The sequence below is a fragment of the Panthera uncia genome (assembly GCF_023721935.1).
Source record: "Panthera uncia isolate 11264 chromosome B2 unlocalized genomic scaffold, Puncia_PCG_1.0 HiC_scaffold_24, whole genome shotgun sequence".
Taxonomy (NCBI): domain Eukaryota; kingdom Metazoa; phylum Chordata; class Mammalia; order Carnivora; family Felidae; genus Panthera; species Panthera uncia.
In genome coordinates this window covers 106,742,746-106,762,652 of record NW_026057580.1, presented here as the reverse complement: position 1 = coordinate 106,762,652, position 19,907 = coordinate 106,742,746, and the positions used below count along the sequence as shown (strand labels likewise).

Sequence of the window (19,907 nt, the reverse complement as noted above, 5' to 3'; positions counted from 1 at the left end):
ACCCTTCCCATTTAACCACAGAGCCAGAGCAAGACTGGCTTTTGAGAAGTGACAGAGATATTGGAGTGATGTGCATGAAACATAGAACACTGGGGGAAATGAGAAGAATTTCAGAACAGGATCACTTCCACCATGTGCTAACGTCATAAATTTTGCATAGAAATAACAGCTGTGAGGATAGTGATTTTTAGTGGCTTTATGGATTTCTGGTAGGCGTATCTCTGTATCTAAATAAATACATACCGGCACCTAGAGTTGTTTATATAATGAAGTACCCCTCTGTCTCAATGACCATAATTTACTCCTCTCCTCCCTCATTCCTCACGGGAGGAACCTCTATCCCTTAGTTACCAATCCACCTCTAATGGATTAAAACTGGATTGGTACAAACTCTGTAATTTTTATGTCACCTCCAGTAGGTATACCCAATTCCAGAAGCTGCATACCTGATGGTTAGTCCTATCCACTGTATTGGCCGTGGAGGGGTGGTCTCTAGTGTTCTGACGAATTCGAGTGGAGTTTTGTTGCTCAATGGTGGAGGAAGTTGGGATACAGAACTCTCTGAAGCATCGTTTGAAGTTTTCATCCAGAAATGCGTACAGGACTGGGTTCAGGCAGCTGTTTGTGTAACCTAGAGCAATGCAGAAGTGCCAGGAAACGGTCTGGAATGTAGTTTCTGGGATTGTAATCAAGGCTTTAATGATGACGTAAATGTGAATGGGAGTCCAGCAGACAATGAACACAGCCACAACAACCAGCACCATCCTGGTGATTCTTCGCAGGTTCCTGTCCTTTTCTTTGGAGCCAGAGAGCATACGGACACTCTTGAGGCGTAAGATCATCAGTCCATAACATACTGTAATGATGAGGACTGGCATGATGAAGGCAAAGATGAAAACACAGATTTTCAGCAGGTTTTCCCAGTACCAGGTTGGGTGAGAGAAGGTGAGTGTACAGTCTATGGAACCTAGGAAACAATGGTTATAAGGGAGAATTAGCAGCAATGTCTAATTGCAGCCTTGACCAGAGCTAACTTAAAGCCATGAAGAGAAGCCAATAAGGGAAGATTTAAAGCAATTGAGGGAGAAACTCAGCTCTCTGTTGATTTTTAGGGAGAGTTTATTTTTAGTTTTTTTTTTTCCCACTACATATCTCATTTTTTGTCCATTTTGATTGCTTTAATTCAGTCAACAGTTGCAGACCTTTCACTGTGAGCTAGATCCTCTACGGGTCTACGTTGCCATAAAGATATAATCACTGTCCAAAGTCTATAGGAGTTTCCAGCTAATGGATATTTTCATTCCACCTTTTGATGGGTGGTTGATTCATCATTTTAGAAAGATAAATTTGTCATGGAGACAGCCACTCAAAGTTTTAAAACAAGCTTCCACTTAGTGTTTTTTTTTTTTGGGGGGGGTTTAAGTTCTAATTACTCTTGGTAGAGCTATCTTCTTGTTTTCCCATCATTTTGATGAAGTAAATGTAGAGAAATCAGGAAGCAATAGGTTATATTCTCTTTAAAATGCTTAGTGGGCTTACAATTTAGGGAAAACTTCCTTTTACAAAAACTTTAAAGGCATTCTGCTAGAAAAAAATCATTAAAATGACAATTTGACTAAGATGTTAGACCACTCCCTACTGGACGCATGACTTCACCAGCATGTCTGTCTATAAACCCTTCATCCCGCAGGCCTGCAACTTACCATGCCTGTACTTCGTTGTTGCCATGAACATCACAGGCAAACCAATGGCTGAAGAGAGGATCCAGTTGCACACATTGACAATTTTGGCGTTGCGGGGCGTACGGAAGTCCAGGGCCTTGACGGGATGGCAGACTGCGATGTAGCGATCAACGCTCATGGTGCAGAGGGTAAAGATGCTTGTGAACATATTATAGTAATCGATGGAGATCACAATCTTGCAGAGGATGGTTCCAAACGGCCATGTTCCCATTAGGTAATTGACACTCTGGAAGGGCAGGGTGCTGGTTGCTAAGGCATCTGCTAGAGCAAGGTTGAAAATATAGATGTTGGTGGCAGTCTTCATTTTGGTGTATCTAGGAGATGAAGGAGGAACAGTGGCAGAGTCAGAAAACGATCAACATGAAATACAGATGAGCTTCCAGTAATAAAATACATCACAAGGATTAGTGGAAAGCATTTGAGATGAGATATGCGAGCTCTCTTTCTAATACTAATACTATTTATAACTATGTGCCTATGAGCCAAATACATAGTTTCTTTGCCTATCAGTTTTATAATCTGTAAAATGGTTATAATAGCTGCATGCTGATTTATTAGCTTTTTTTTTTAACGTGTGCCAGGCACTGTGATAGATGTAATAGACACAGGGAGGTCTCAGTCACGTATCCAAGTATATTGATACTCATGAAATGGATATAAAATGAATAATAATTCATTTTAACTCTATGAGAAAAATTTCAGTATATATAGTTAAAATTATGGAAAAATTTAATCATGCAGGAATGTGTATGTATATATGTCAGTGTATTAGTGCAAGTGTGTTTATACGTATGTATGTCCATATGTCCATACACACACACACACACACACACACACACACACACACACACAAGACCATTATGGTGGCACAAAAAAGAAACAAAGGGAATAGAAGGGTTAAGGTAAGGGAAGAAGGAAGACATCCTGGAATTGTAAGTGTGCAAGTATAATCTTACAGTTGGTAAGAGTAGTCATTCTAGATAGGTAGAACACCTAAACAAAGGCATGACATGTGAGTTTTAGCACTGCCAAAGGATAAAATCCTACCAGAGAATGAATGGCAATACATTTGATAGGTTGGGCATATAGAGGCCAGTTCATGGAGGGATTTTTGTGCCATGGTGGGGAGGTAGGATTTTATCCAATCCATGATGAGAAAGGTAAAGCTGTTTTTATTTTTTAATAGCTTTATTGAGGCATCATTGACATACAATAAATAGCATATAATTAAAGTGTACAATTTGATAAGTTTTGACATATGTACACACTTGTGAAACAGTCATCTTAATCAAGATCAGGAATTGGTGAACTACAGCCTACAGACTGGGTCTGGCTGCTGCCTGTTTTGCTGGAACACACTCCCATTCATTTAATTACTTGTTATCTATAGCTGTTTTGATAATGCAATGGCAGAGTTGAGTAGTTGTGACAGAGACCATATGGCCTGCAAAGTCTAAAATATTTACTATCTTGCCTTTTACAGCAAAAAATGCCAACTCTTGATCAAGATAATAAACCTATCACCCTCAGAAGTTTCCTTGTGCAGCTCTTAATCTTTCCATCTTAGTTTCTTCCCTTGAACCCCAGCCCTAGGCAATCATTGATCTTGATCTGCTTTCCGTTATTCTAGATTAGTTTTCATTTTCTAGAATTTTATGTAAATAGAATCATTCAGTAGGTACCCTTTTTTTGTTTAGCTTCTTCTGCTCTGCACTATTATTTTGAGATGCATCCACATTTTGTTGCATGGATCAATAATGCATTCTTTTTTTATTACTGAGTATGGTTATTATTATTAGTGTTGAGTATGGACGTGGATATTATAGTATGGCTATGCCAAACTTGTTTATCATTCATCTATTAGTGGGAATTGAGTTGCATCTCGTTTTTGGATACTGAGAATTAGCTGTTATGAACATTAGGACTTTGCATGGACATAGGTTTTTCTTTCCCTTTGTAAGTACTCTAGGAGTTTTATATGTCTTCAAGGTCACAGAAATTAGAAGAGATAAGTAGCTATATTGACAGCACTAATAAATTATATCTGATGGTAGAAGGATATCCTGCAAATGTATTGTCAAATTGCCAGATGTATTTGACATTCCACATCTATTTACCTTAACCTTAGGAACAGTACCTCAGTTTCACTCGGGGAAACCACTCCTTTTCCACTCTTAGTCTGTGTGCTTTGCAATTTGCTCTATTACTAGTTCAGGGCACCACGATGTAAAGCGATCGGGGCCATGGTGAATGTTCAGATATAGTCTCATGTTTCTGCCAGAGCCAATAAGATTTTGGGGGGACTTCTGGAGAAATAATACAATATTTTAAAATAATTAAACCTGAGAGAATGTAGGGTGTGTAGTTGTTGGAAGAACCTACTTGAAAGTGGATCCAACACAGAGGATGTGAATTTGGGAGAGTAAGACAGGAACCTATACCTGAAGCCTTGTACTTTTTGTTTACTTGGTGCAATACATTCTCTTTGAACTTCAGCCTGTGTACATTTTTCAGTCACATGATTAAGAAGCTAACTCAGACCAAGATAATTGTTGGTTGGAGGCTAGAGTATTATGGACTCATTTCTTAGGGCCTTAATTCAGTGTTCAGGAAAGGTTTTTTTTTTTGGTTTTCAATAAGCACCAGGAAGCTGTAGTTATAATGGAGGATTTCATGAACCTCTTATGGTCAACAGGACTGAATTGTTTCTTTGAGCTCTAAAATTCTTATTCTCGATCTTGTCTGTTATAATCGCAGATGTTGCATTAATGCAGGAGAGTCAGACTTGGGGCCTTTTGAGTTGCTTTAGAAGTTTTATTCCTTTAAAAGATTTCAAAAGGAAAAGGTAGAGAAAGCCATTTAACTTGAAGAAGTAAACCAATTTGATTTTAGTGAGGACTCTAAATGTGGCAAACATAAAAAAGGTAATTTAGACAATCTCCTCCAAACTCCAACAGCAAACAAATAAAATCAAAACTACAACTTAGGATTTCAGAATAAGTCACTTAGATGCTCAAGAGGTTTAAAGATTTTTTTGATACTTATATGGGGCACCTGAGTGACACAGTTGGTTAAGCGTCCAATTCTTGGTTTCAGCTCAGGTCATGATCTCATGGTTACATGGGTTCGAGACCCGTGTTGGGGTCTGAGCTGAGGGTGTGGAGCCTGCTGGGGATTCTCACTCTCCCCCCGCCTCCCCCCTCACGCTGTCTCTGTCCTTCTCAAATAAAAAGTTTTAAAAAATTAAAAAAATTTTTTGACGTTTATAAAAAGAAATTTCTCCCACAAAGCAGACAAAACCCTTGCTAGCTCCATCACTGATTCCAGACGTGCACGATACAAAGGCGCACGCCGCTGCATTAGTCACTTCCCACCCAGCCGACCTTCCATTTCACATCTTATCTTTAAGAGTGTATCATGTTGAATAATCAGGTTCTTTACTGTCAGTTTTATGACTCAACATACCTCTAACCTTTCCTTCAGGCTCATCATAGCACTAGGTACTTATTAATGTGTGTTTATTTCAGTTAGAAAGATGTTCCTCCCCCAGAAAGAGATGTTTGTGTAACAAAATTAGGTTAGGGTCCTACATCACAAAAGAAAAAGTGGATGTCTACAAAAGCTGTTTCAAATGGCATTTTACAGGAACAATGCTGTTTGAATTTTCTCAATTTATCCAGAGTCTTCCTCTAAAGATAGCCAGTGTTCTTACCCCAGTTACTCACACCTTGAGTCACAGCAAATATAAATGAGGGTTTTGCAATTTCCTAAATATATGTAAGAGAATTATACAAGAACAAAGGTTTCAGAATTCCAGTTTGCCTCCAATGTATCTCTAAAGGCTTTACTCTAAAGGGACAGTCTGATCAGAAAAGGGGTCCTTCAGTCCAGCAAACACGAGCTGATCATTCTGTTCTGCTCTGATGCAGTGGTATGAATGTTGCCCCAGAAAAGTTACACGAACAATCAGAGTCACCCCACGAATTATAGGAGTATACAAACCAGAGTTTGCAAAACTACCAAAGAGGTGAGCTGAAGGAAGGACCATCTCTGCTGCTTGGTTCACCTGAGTGGATCTGAGTAGAGCTCCTGGATATTAACACGCAAGCCTCTTTCCATCCTTTGTACCTATTCCTTCTTACTGCGCCATAAACGAGTTTGGTGACAAAATGGTCAACGACTGGAGGGATACATGGCATGTCCTTGGAGTGTCTCACCTGGATTATAGGGCCTTCGTGACCTTGACCAGCCTTACTCTGCCCACTGAACTGGGGCTTTTTCTCTAGGCAGAGGCTCAAGCTTTTTTTTTTTTTTTTTTTTTTTTTAGAGTTTTAGAATTATCCCACTAAATCTTTCCTGGTATGTATTTCTTTAAAACCGTTCTAGGTGATTGAGTAGCTTATTAAAATCCAAATGTATTACCATGCAATTATTATTTTTTTAAGAAACTGTATTCTCAGGACCTTCAATGTTTGACCCATATTTAGATGCTATGTTGGGGAAGAGGCATTATGAAGCCCATTTCATTGGCAGCTCAAATATTCTCCCATATTTTGTACACACTTTTTGTTTGTCAATGCCCTTCCTTTCTTTGTGGTTATAAAAGAATACTTATTCATCTTCAGACCCATTCTTGATGTCATTTTTGGAACTATTACTACTTGCCAAAACAGTGTGATTGTGACCAACAGGTGTTAAATGAAGCCACGCTGAATAAATTGCTTGTATATAATCAATGGGCTTTGCAAACCTTTTGTTATTCTTTTATTTAGAGTTAATTCTTGAATCATGATGGCCTTGTCTCTAGCCAGAAAAAGAATGACCAAGGAAGCTTGAAAAGAGGAAGAACATATTTTAGAATCCAGTTTGTCAGCTAACATGTCACCCTTCATATCGCTCTACTACCTTTTCTCGGGGTTCACAACAGAGCCTTCACCTCTTTTTGGGCTAATTTGCTGCTCTTTCGTGTTTTTACCAAATGGAGTTTTTCTCACTCTTTTTCCCGTTTGCTAATACCAGTGAAGTAGAAAGATCTCTAACCCAGTAAAGACTCAATGAGCCCTTTCTAGCACTGTGCTTGGAAAGATACTTCTCTAGCATCTGCCATGACTTTTCTGTCTACCTCACATAAAGAAGTTCATGCTTTTGGAGCACCTGGGTGGCTTAGTCGGTTAAGCCTCTGCCTTGTGGTTTTGGCTCAGGTCGTGGTCTCACCGCTTTGTGGGTTTGAGCCATGCTGGCAGCATGGAGCCTACTGGGATTCTCTCTCTCTCTCCCTATCTCTCTGCCCCTCCCCTACTCATGCTGTGTCTGTGTCTCTCAAAATGAATAAATAATAATTAAAAAAAAGAAATTAACACTTTTAGGAGCACCTGGGTGGCTCTGTCGGTTAAGCCTCTGACTTTGGCTCAGGTCATGTTCTCCAGTTTGTGAATTTGAGCCCTGCATAGGGCTCTGTGCTGACAGCTCAGAGCCTGGAGCCTGCTTTGGATTCTGTGTCTCCCTCTCTCTGCCACTCCCCTGCTCACACTCTGTGTCTCTCTCAAAAATAAACATTAAAAAATTAAAAAAAAGAAATTCACACTTTTAATAGAGAAAATGAATTATTACGTACATGAACAAAAATGGTCATATGACTACCTACTTAAAATTCTCATTTATTGTCCATTTCATTCTTATATTTCTGGCAAGCGTGTGTGTGTGTGTGTGTGTGTGTGTGTGTGTGTGTATGTGTGTGTGAGAGAGACAGAGAGGCAGGAAGGGAGAGAGAGAGAGAGAGAGAGAGAGAGAGAGAGAGAGAGATGTAAAACAAGAACCAAAACCAAAGCCAGTGATAATACTCTCATTAGGTATTAACATAGAAAGAAACCGTATACTCATTTGTTATTTTCTGTTATATTCTCCACTAGGTTAGGGAAAGAGGGAACAGGGGGTTTCCTCACTTTGTTATAGAATGTTTTAAAATATTTCACTTATATTTATTTCAAAGTGGTTTTGTGTGGTCAATGACCAAATTTCCAATAAGCTTATACTAGAAAAAGGAGAGAGTAGTAACCTCAGACCTCTGAGTCCTGTGGACAAGAACGTGAGTATTGCCTGCCAGTCTGACTCACAAGACAAGACAGAGAGAGGCTTACAGGAAATAAACACAGAGGCACCTCCTTCCAGAGGTTAATTGGCTCTTTCCGTCTCCTTGTCACCAGAATGTGAGGACAATCAGAATCTTTTTTGGCTGAGTGTTGTTCTCTCTTTATCCACACCCCCTTTCGTTTTTTGTTCTCTCTTTTTATTCTTACTTTATTCCTCCTCCATCTCCCATTAATGACAATTCATGAGAAAAATATCTTTCACACACAGAGAGGGAAAAATTTGCTCTCTTGAAGTAGATTGAGTTGATGAATCTTTTAAATAGAAAATGTGAAATGAATAAGTGATTATATATTCTTTTTGCATTTGTGGCTTGGAAAAATCAAAGTAAAATCTGCATTTCCTATTAATAATTGCGTAGAATCCTAATGACATTAAAATCGCATACCTTTCTATTTTATCACTTTACTGATGGTCTCATCACTTCATTCTCTTTCGGTTTCCTCTTTGCCTATTTTCATCTTTATTTCTCTTATTTTATTGTATGCATTTTGTAAGGCTTTTCAAATTCTCCTTTCGGAAATGGAACTGGTGGAGTGAGAACATGGCCTCTGATTAGAGGAAAAAAAAATGAGAGGCTTCCATTCTGGCTGAGACTTTGGTTAATCATTTTTTTTTTTGGATTATGCCTTTTGGAAGGGCTTACTTACTGCTTTATTTCATTCCTGAAAATTTTACTTCAGGACATGGGTAACACTTATTTCATCCAAAGCTTATATGAAAAAAATATATTTTGCCTACTTAATACCTATATTCTGTGATAAATAATATTTATGTATCATAGAAAAATTTTACTATGCTAAATCTTCTGATGTGTTTAACCACCATTGCTGGTTGAAATATTCTTGTCTATAACTTTATATTTTTGTTTACAAGAAAATCTCATCTCTATAGACTAACGGACTTCAAATATACCATGAGAATATCTACCTCAGAGCTAAAGCCTTTTGGTTCATAGAAACAATGTTTCACTTTTATTTTAGAGACCTGGTTTTGAGAACTTAGAAATATCTTAGATTTCAAATTTGGAAGTTCTAAGAGAAAAAGAAATTTCTTCTATTTTAGAACCTGACAGTTTTGTACACAAAAAATAATCGAGTTGTACATTATCACTAACTTCAAATAATAATATATCCCTAGGCATTTATTTAATAATGAAGGAACAAAAAAAGGATACAACTTCAAAATATGATAAAACAATTCTACCACCATCAATATTAGAAAATTGCTTTCTGAAGAAGCTCAAGCATATGCTAAAGATTATATATTTTTAGGAGGCATTGTCTGCCTATGAAATTATTACCTATTGTACTTAATGAAAGAATGAATATAAGGCTTCCTTTACACTTTTGGTGTTGATGTGCATACAATCATTCAATATAAGTAAAATATGAAAGATAACACCAATGGAAAAGATAAAAGAAATAAAAATAGGGAAAATTATCCATTTAGCACAGAACTCAGCACAAAATGGGTACCGGTAAATGCTTGTTGAATGGAATTAAATATGGAAAGAAGGGCTTGGTTTATTTTATTTATTGTAGTAAGATAAGCCAAACGTTTTTTGGGAACCAGAAGGTTTTAAAGTAAAAATGAAGAGGGAATATTCTTTTTTCCTTGTCAAATCACTGTCATATTAAAGAGAACTTTGGTCAAAAAGGTCATGTAATGATAAGTAGGAACTGAGAGGGGCTTTCAAAACCACGCTGTCTGATCACCTTGTTTTATGATAAGAGACCCTGAAACAGAGAGATGTACAAATTTTGAGATTTTTTTCCCCTCCATTTCTTTAGGCTCCACCTAAAATTATAATGTGCTTTCTGTACTGTGATGTGGGTCATGTACGTTTCTGGGAGTGCATTGCTGATAACATTGCAAAGTAGTTTGCCCCAGCAATATTTGACTCACTGTCTAGCTAAAATATGGTAGGTATGCAAAGCTTCTTAATCTTCCTCTCAAAAATGGCCATGCTGGGAACATCTTGGAAATCTTGAGACATTTTCTCATTATATTGAATGTTGTAGCAGAATCATATTTTTATTTATTTTTTTTATTTTAAATTTTTTTTTTCAACGTTTTTAATTTATTTTTGGGACAGAGAGAGACAGAGCATGAACGGGGGAGGGGCAGAGAGAGAGGGAGACACAGAATCGGAAACAGGCTCCAGGCTCCGAGCCATCAGCCCAGAGCCTGACGCGGGGCTCGAACTCACGGACCGCGAGATCGTGACCTGGCTGAAGTCGGACGCTTAACCGACTGCGCCACCCAGGCGCCCCCAGAATCATATTTTTAAAAGAAGAGCTGAGTTCATGTCTTTTGCTTTACTTTCTCATAATCCTAGCTGATCCACAACCTCTCTCTCACGTTCTATGACTGCCTTTGCAGCTCTCTTTTGGACATCTCCACCTGCTATTGGCTTCTCAAATGCAATATATCCCCCAAAGTATTTATTCTTTCTTACCCCCTAACCACCACTACCACCACCATCACCACAGTCAACAACAGCAAAATAATTAGTAACATCATTTAAAAAGATGTAACAAACGGTGAATTGAGATAATTGGGAAGAAGGATCAATAAGACTTAATTACTAAGGTATATAATATATAAAGCTTAAGAAGAAAGTCCGTATAGGGAAGAAAAAAGGGCCCAGGTTAAAGTCCTGATAAAGATGGCAGGTAATGAATAGCCACAATTTAAAATTTTTTTTTAACGTTTTCATTTATTTTTGAGACAGAGACAAAGCATGAGCAGGGGAGGGGCAGAGAGAGAGGGAGACACAGAATCTGAAGCAGGCTCCAGGCTCTGAGCTGTCAGCACAGAGCCCGATACGGGGCTTGAACTCATGGACTGTGAGATCATGACCTGAGCTGAAGTTGGACGCTTAACCAACTGAGCCACCCAGGTGCCCTTGAATAGCCACAGTTTAAAGAAGAAACCCAGAGCTGGGGTTAAGGAAACCAAGAAAATAAAGAGTGTCATGAAGTCTGTAGTGGTCAAAGTCATGGAATGCTGCAGAGATTAAGTAAGATGAGGACAGGGATATGTTTATGGGCTTTAGCAAAATACACATTATTAACAGTCTTGACCAGTGCCGTGGAGTGGTGGGGTTGGGAGATATTTAGTTAAGAGTTAAAAAGCAAAGGGGAGCAAGGGGGAAGGAGGGTATATAATGCTTTCGAGATGTTGTGTTATGCAGAACAGAGGGAATGTGAGTCAAGAAAGGGTTTTTTAATTTTTATTAAAAAATTTTGTTTTAAACATTTATTTATTATTGAGAGAGTGTGGGCAGGGAAGGGGCAGAAAGAGAGGGAGACACAGAATCTGAAGCAAGTTCCAGGCTCTGGACTGTCAACACAGAGCCTGATGTGGGGCTCGAACTCATGAACTGTGAGATCATGACCTGAGCTGAAGTCAGACGCTTAACCGACTGAGCCACCCAGGTGCCCCAAGAAAGGTTTTTTTTAAAACCTTGATCTGGTATATATCATATATCTGGTATATCAGTGAGCGTGTATGCGCTGAAAGAAACACTAGCACTGGGTATCTGATGAATCAGAGGAAATAGAGGGCATGGGTGGCAGCAATGTCCTTGAGAAACTGAAAGGAGATGGGATTCATAGCACACATGGTCTCTTGATTATTACTAGCAGCAAGACTAAAAGTAGGGGGACAGATACAGAAAAGGTCTGCAGACTCATTGAAGACCTTTTTTTGCTTGCTTATATTTTTTCCAGTGAAATCCTTCTCTTGACCTCATTTTTCATTTCCTGGTGTCCATTTCTGTTTTTTTGTTTCAGCAAAGCTGTTGGAAAAAAAACAATCCATGTTCACTGCCTTCAATTCTACCGTGTAGGCACACAATAAATATTTGTTAAATGAGTGAACGAAGTAAAAGTGTGGGCATCAATGAATGAAGGTGATGGAGCAAGGAAGGTGGGGGATCTGCCAGGGAGGAGAGCAGGAGAGCAAATTCAGCAAAGAAACATTTGGTTGGCGGTGTTGGGTGCTCACTTGAGGTTTGTAGTTTGCAAAACAAGTGGTTAGAATGATGGATGGGGATGGTCAGTTTTGAGAGAGCACCAGATTCAGGGTCTAGAGAGTGAGGAGGTATTATTAGTCTGAAAGGAGTAGGGGGTCCTTAAAGGGGAAATTTCAGAGTTCTTGATGGAGAATAGCTCTAGGGTGTGACTAGGGAAACTGAGGCTAAAATCGAGCTACAGTGAATTATCACCAGTGAGTCCAATTCAAACGCTGTCCTTCATGATGGAACAGGCACTTTATCTTTCCCTTTTTGCAGATGAGCAAACTAAGGCTCAGTGATAAGCAGGCTAACGCAAGGTTGTAAAACCAGTGAGGAACAGAACTGGGATGACCCCATGTCTGTTTACTACTCTGTGTTCCTTCCCCCTTAACAAACAAAAAGTCCCTCAGAGTCAGAGTTTGAGTCTTGGTACTCTTCGCTCCAGCCCACAGTAGGCAATCAAAAATCTTATTTTATTTGGTTACTTAAAAAAATACACTTAATCTTTGTCAAAGAAATCCCTGAACATAATTTCATCCTGGTGATGAAAGATGCCAATTTCTCTTAAATTTCATAAATTGCTTAGTGCAATAACAAGAATGTAGCAGTGTTAATAAATGCTACTCTTCTCATGTATGAGCTGTTTGGAAGGATATCGGTCAAAATGCTATCTCCAGGAAGTTGGGTTCCACTTTATTTTTTATTTTCTTCTTTGTACTTCCCTGTATTATTTATTTTTACATTAAGATGCATCATTATTTTCTTTAATTTAAAAATACATTCTGGGGTGCCCGGATGGCTCAGTTTGTTGAGCATTCAACTCTTGATTTCAGCTCAGGTCATGATACTAAGGTGTGGGATCGAGCCCCACATCAGGCTCTGTGCTGAGCATGGAGCCTGCTTAGGATTCTCTCTCTCTTTCTCTGCCCCTCTCCGGCTCACACTCTCTCTCTAAAAATAATGATAATTAAAAAATAATAATAATACGTTCTAAGAAACATTTTTAAACTATTGAAAGGAAATTTCAGAGACAATTTTTAATAGTGTCTGAAATAGAGTAAAAGAGGCCTTTGTGAAAAACATGCATGTGTGTCACACACACACACACACACACACACACACACCATAAGGGAAGTTAAAAGTTGGCATTCCTGTTCATGTCCTATCCAGCTACTTCACATTCTAAATATTAAAGAGGTTGATTTCCTTATAGGGAGGTCACTGGTGGTCCAGGACTACAAATAGGTGGGTTAGTGTATTTCATTCTGGGGTTAGAATTAGGAAACTGTTAATACTACATATCTAAGGCATACCTACCAGCAAAGTACTTATCCTAATCATGCTGATGTACTTTCTCCATTCACAGAATCATGACATCTTCTCTCTCGGTTGGCTCAAACATTCTCATGGAAAGTAGGCATGGCATTTAATGGGTCCCTTTAAACATCCACATGGCCTATCAAGAACTCCTCTCTAATTTTCACAGATTTATATCTGGCTATTCATTGATTTATTGCTCAAAATTATGTTAGTTAAAAAATAATTTCTGAAAGTTGGTCTAGAGTTTGGGGGATGAGAGTGGAATGCTGTGCTTGTTCTCAAATCTGGAAATGAAACATTGTATAATATTTACTCTCAACAAGTATTTGAGTAGTCAATAAAGGGAATTCTCATGCTATTAATGAATTTGAGAGTACATTTCAACCTTGCTCATGCTCGTGCATGAAATCTTAGTGCTGTGTAACATATGTGGTGATTATGCTAGAATTAGCTGTGTTGTTTCTTGGTCTGTAAGCTTCTGGAGTCCAGAGACCATGCTCCTTGTCTACCCTACTGTCTGCTCGCCCAAGCAACGTGATGAATTCTCCTGACCCAAATGCCCACATCTATATATCTCTTTAAATATGACATTCCTGTTCATTTCGTATTCTTAAGGGATTCTCATCATCCCCAACAGAAACAAATCATATCTTCTCCTCCTATGTGCTCTTACCACGCTGTATTGATCCCCATTTTTATCCTTCCCCTATTGCCAGAGGAGAGCAGGGGGTGGTGCCTAATGGTAGTGAGGCTGAGGAATCTGAGGGAAAAAGCCCCAGGGAGCTTTCAGGGAGTTAGCCAAGTTGCTGACAGCCAGGCTGTGGTATTTTTTTGTGGAACATAGCTCTATAGAATATCAACATAGGAGAACTCTTCATGGCTGTGATGCAACAAGACAAAAACAATCCACTCTATAACTACGCCTGAACAGAGATAAAATCCACATCACCCACAGCCATAAAAATGCTAAACATTTCCCTCTCCTGGTTAACATTAAGTGATGGCTGCCTCTTATTCAGTGATGACTCCAGCCCTACTTTGTGAATTCTGTGTCCTAGATAAAAAATCACTGATGCTCACGCATCAAATTACTCTTGCTTTGAGATAGCACCCTATGCAAATAGACCTCTGCTTCCTTGAAGCCTATCCTAAATCACCAGACACTAAAATTCCTGTGGTGTTCTCATTGCAGCGAGCTTAATAAGTTTAATTGTCTTTGGCTCCAGGTGTATTCCCTGTGGCTATCAGCTGGTGAGCATTGATAGCAGAGCGTACTTGGCTCAGGAGATTGTACCAGCACCAGCGGGCCAACAGCAATCAGCAATTGGAAGGAGCATTAGGAATTTTCCAGTGATGTCCACAGATGGGCACAGGCCACTTAGAGGGCATTGCAGCCACAACAGCTGCCTGCACCACTGGAATCGTGGCAAATGTATTCACTCATTGTCTGCCTGTAGCAGATGCTACTGGGGGTTCACCTTTTTTCAGGGCTGTTCCCTTCTTTCAGAGCCCACGACCATGCATTGAGCCATTGACTGGATCCTCACCAGGCCCTTGGTAACTCATTCACCTATAATGCATTCCATTCCTTCAAGTAGTGTTCCTTAGGTCTAGGAGTCATTGAAGCAAAAAAACCTTCTTGTTTGATTACAGCCCTATGTTTTATATTTATAGTGTTCCTTTACAATATCTTCTAGAGATATTTTAGATTTTAAAATCCATTATTTCCTTAATTAAAATGTTAAGTGTTGGGAGATTAAGTAACCAAAAATCTTACCTTTTAAGGTAGGAACATTCCTGGCAATTCTCAAGTCATAGAAACTGTTTACTTTGAGGAGCAAGGCCAGTCCTGTTAAAGTGTTATGAACCCACAGAGCAGTGAATAACCAAAACTACGTTGATTTTTTTAATTTCCTCCCAATTTACCTTCGTGATCAAGATAAGAGTAAAACAGTCCTGCATAGCCTAGTAGGAAGATATGGTTTAGAATTGGGATACACAGGTCTGAGTACTGTGTCTTGTGATCTTGGCCAAGTGGTTGAATTTCAATTTTTACAATTGTAAAGAGGTGATTACATTACCTCTAAAAATTACTATGAGAACACATTAAATGATGATGGTAATGGGTGCTATTTTAAATTATTTTAACCCTAGCCAATATTTATTGAATCTTTTATGTTGGGTATTGCTATATAGTAGTCCCCCTTATCTTCAAGAGATACGTCCCCAAGGATGCCTGAAACCATAGATGGTACCAAACCCTGTGTATACTGATTTTTCTTATACATACATGCCTATGATAAAGTTTAGTTTCTAAATTAGGCACAATAAGAGATTAACAGTAACTAATAATAAAATAGAGCAATTCTAACAATATACTTTAATAAAAGTTATGTGAGTGTGGTCTCCATAAACATCAATATTTTCTATTGTACTGTGCTCTCCCTCCTTCTTGTGATGATATGAGATGATAAAATGCCCCTGTGATAAGGCGACGTGAGATGAATGATGATAGACATTGCGATGTAGCATTAGCCTATTGACCTTCTGATGTTATTTTCACAAGAAGGGTCGTTTTCAGTTAAGGGACTGGTAACCAAAACTCTGTAAAGTGCAACTGCAGATGAGGGGGCACTACCAGGAGCAGTTTACTTGGATTTTCTAACTCAGTCTTTGTAACAGGCTTATGGATGGCATATCCATTTTCTTTGGTAGATCATTGAAAAGAGCTTCATGGAGATTAAATAACCCACTGAAGAACGACAGTGACAGAAGCAGGATGTAAATCCATATCTGTTACAGTTTCTATTCTTCACTATTACGTGGCACTGCTATAACACACACCATGCAATACAAGCTATCTATATAATAAATACTTTATATTATAAAGTGCAATAAGGTTCCTGCATACATTTGTGTAAACTGATGCTCACAAAAATCCTACTGATAGGTGAAACAACTATGGTTATTGTCCCCATTTTATTAAATTTATTTATTTTTTTATTTGAGAGAGAGACCGAGAGCAAGTGGGGGAGAGGGGCAGAGGGAGAGAGAGAGAATCCTCAGAAGACTCCATATTCAGTGTGAAGCCTGAATTGGGGCTCAATCCCATGACCCTGGGATCATGACCTGAGCTAAAATCAAGAGTCAGATGCTCAACTCACTGAGCCACCTAGGAGCCCCTGTCCCTGTTTCAAAGAGAACTTTGAAAAGGTTTGGAGCAGTGTCAAAGACAGACACGCTTAGCACTATACATTTGAGATACCTGGGTGTTTTGTTGCTATGCAAGCAAAATGCCTATATAATTTAGATGTTTTCTGTGTGGTTTTGTGTGTGTATCCTATGGAAATAAACATTACCAGTGTTTAACAATAGTCTAGCATGTTGGAAAGAATCATTTATCATGTAGGGAGTTGAAATAGGAATGTTCTCATTGCTCCTGAGTGGGTTTTTTTTTTTTTAGGCTTCATGCCCAGTGTGGAACCCAAATTGGGGCTTGAACTCATGACCCTGAGATCAAGATCTGAACTGAGATCAAGAGTCGGTTGCTTACCTGACAGAGCACCCAGGTGCCCCACTCCTGAGTTTTGCAATTGAGAGATTTAATTAAGATACACGAAGACCTAATTTCAAATTCCGTTTGTCAAAACTGTTGATGAGCATTCCCTGCCTATCTCTTTTAATGTGTCATAGAACCTGCTAATATCTAAATATTTTGGCATTCAATTAATTCCAGTGACAGTAGCTGTCCAAAATCTTTCAAGACCAATTGAAGGAGAAATAAAGGTAATACAATTTGTTCCTCTCAATCTTCACTTATGTAAAGTAGTGTATTTATGATGACTGTTTTCCATCCAAGCATTATAAATTTTTTATAACTTAGTGATCATACTGACCTGGGATTTTTCTAAGAAAAAGAAGGCAGTTTATTGAGATTTTTTTTTCTAAGTATTTTCATGCAGAGGGATTTTTTGGAAGGTATTTCTTTCCCCTGTGGGGAATTCAATAGCACTTGTTAGTAGGAAAAAAAAATGATTCATGAATAAACCAGTAATTTGGCAAAGCAAAAAAGTCCCATTAGTCTTTAAAATTTGAAATTTTCGTCTTATGGTGTGAAAAGAGTTGTTAAGTCGACGTGGAGTTGTCTTCCAACTTGGAATAGACTTATTTGGCACTATCAACATTTTTAGTCACAAATTAATGTATGTAACTGTATTTTTAATGGGAGAACTTCAAACATGTCTCAACTTATATTTTAGTGAAAAAGCCATCTGATGAATATTTTATTGCTTTTCAAGATCATCTATTACATTAAAAATTTTTCCTCTTTTATTTTCATATTATTGTGTTTTTCTTCATTATACCATTGCATATCCATTGTAAAAAATCTGGAGAATATATGAAAAGTAAAATACAAAACATCATAAGCTTAACATGTAGAGACAAACTCTGATAATATTTTGTTGTATTTAATACTCTAACTTTGTGATCAAAGTTAAACACTTCACATTTCTTATATCTTAAGAGAAGAGTTACATGAGACTTTATATTATGAAAAAGAACATCTGAAGAATTATAAGCATGTCTTTAATTGTCATAGAATATATTTATATTTTCTTTTTTAAAAGACATTTTAATTTTTTTGTATGTGTATTTTTTATTTTAAATTTTATTTAAATTCCAGTTAGTTAACATATAGAATAATATTATTTTTAGTAGTAGAATTTTGTGATTCATCACTTATATACAACACTCAAGCCTGATCATAACAAGTGCGCTCCTTAATCCCCATCACCCATTTAACCTATCCCTCACCCATTTCCCCTCCAGCAGTCCTTGGTTTGTTCTCTATAGCTAAGACTCTGCTTTATGTTTTACCTCTCTTTTTCTCCCCCTATGTTCGTCTGTTTTGTTTCTTAAATTCCACATATAAGTTAAATCATATGATATTTGTCTTTCTCTGACTGACTGATTTCACTTAACATAATACACTCTAGCTCCATCCACATTGTTGCAAATGGCAGGATTTCATTCTTGTTGGTGGCTGAGTAATATTCCATTGTAAATATACATCTTCTTTATCCATTCTTCAGTTGATGGACATTTGGGTTCCTTCCATAATTTGGCTATTGTTGATAGTGCTCCTGTAAACATTGGGGTGCAAGTGCCCCTTGGAATCTGTGTTTTTGTATCCTTTGGATAAATACCTAGTAGTGCAATTGTTGGGTCTTAGGGTAGTTTTACTCTTTAGCTTTTTGAGGAACCTCCATACTGTTTTCCAGAGCGGCTGCCCCAGTTTGCATTCGCACCAACAGTGTCAGGGTATTCCCCTTTCTCCCCATCCTACCCAACATCTGTTTCCTGATATGTTGATTTTAGTCACTCTGACAGGTGTGAGGTGATATCTCATTGTAGTTTTGATTCATATTTTTCTGATGATGAGTGATGTTGAGCATCTTTTTATGTGTCTGTTAGCCATCTGCATGTCTTCTTTGGAAAAATGGGTCTTAACTGGGTTGTTTGTTTTTTTGGGGGGGTGTTGAGCTTGATAAGTTCTTTATAGATTTTAGATACTAACCCTTTATCTTATATGTCATTTGCAAATATCTTTTTCCATTCCAAAGGTTGCCTTTTAGTGTTGTTGATTGTTTCCTTTGCTGTGCAGAAGCTTTTTATCTTGATGAAGTCCCAATAGTTTATTTCTGCTTTTGTTTCCCTTGTCTCTGGAGACAAATCTAGTAAGAAGTTTCTGTGACTGATGTCAAAGAGGTTGCTGCCTGCTTTCTCATCTAGGATTTTGATGGTTTCCTGTATTACATTTAGGTCTTTCATCCATTTTGAATTTACTTTTGTGTATGGTATAAGAAATTGGTCCAGTTTTCATTCTTTTGTATGTTGTTGTCCAGTTTTCCCAACACTATTTGTTGAAGAGACTGTTTTTTTCCATTGAATATTCTTTCCTGCTTTGTCAAAGATCAGTTGACCATATAGTTCCATATGTTTCATAAGTGGCTCCATAAGCCATTTGAGAAGCAAAAACAAGTGTCACAGGTAAGAGTCATGAGTGACAAGGGAAGGTTTCTGTTTACTTTATTTAGGCTCTCTGGAGTAACACTGACATACCTTGCTACTTTCATCGGCAGTAATTCCAGCTAACTTGCCTTCCATCTGGTGTTTTGCTCACCAGGGAGATAAGGGCATGGTATAAGATGTTTTTCTTTGAATTTAATTAGGTGGATTTTTAGCAAAATCCTGAATAAAAGCTTATCTTTTCTTCCAGATGGGTTCTTCTCAGATTCTTCTAGAGTTAATTCTCCCAGATTCAATGTTTCTCATTCATTATTACCTCCTTCTAGCCCATATCCCATTTGGATTCCTTGGGACAGTGAGTTGGAAGAAGGAAAAAGCAGATTCCATGGACTCAGGTTCTTTTCTTGAATGTGGAAAATAACCTTAGAAAATATCTTTGCTCCCAAATTAAACAATGGCAATGATATTTATAAGAATTTTACTTTTAGGAATTCTAAGTTTATACCAACCATTAACTCTCATAGGAGCAATGATACAAAAGTTATATTTTCACAAACCAGAATCAGGACATTTAAACACAGAGGGCTGAAATGAATCTAGCATTAATATACAGTATAATCAAATAAGTGGACTGAAACATTTCA

General features: G+C 38.0%; 1 protein-coding gene across 1 annotated transcript in view; it reads right to left on the bottom strand.

Moving 5' to 3' along the window:
• Nucleotides 1-401: 401 nt before the first annotated feature.
• The window catches only part of OPRM1 (opioid receptor mu 1), a 40,758-nt gene continuing 21,252 nt past the window's right edge, over nt 402-19,907 (bottom strand). The window contains exons 2-3 of the mRNA XM_049654675.1: nt 1,704-2,056; nt 402-967 (exon numbers count right to left, since the gene is read on the bottom strand). Of these exons, the coding sequence (XP_049510632.1) occupies nt 402-967; nt 1,704-2,056 (919 nt within the window). The remainder of the gene's footprint in view (nt 968-1,703; nt 2,057-19,907) is intronic.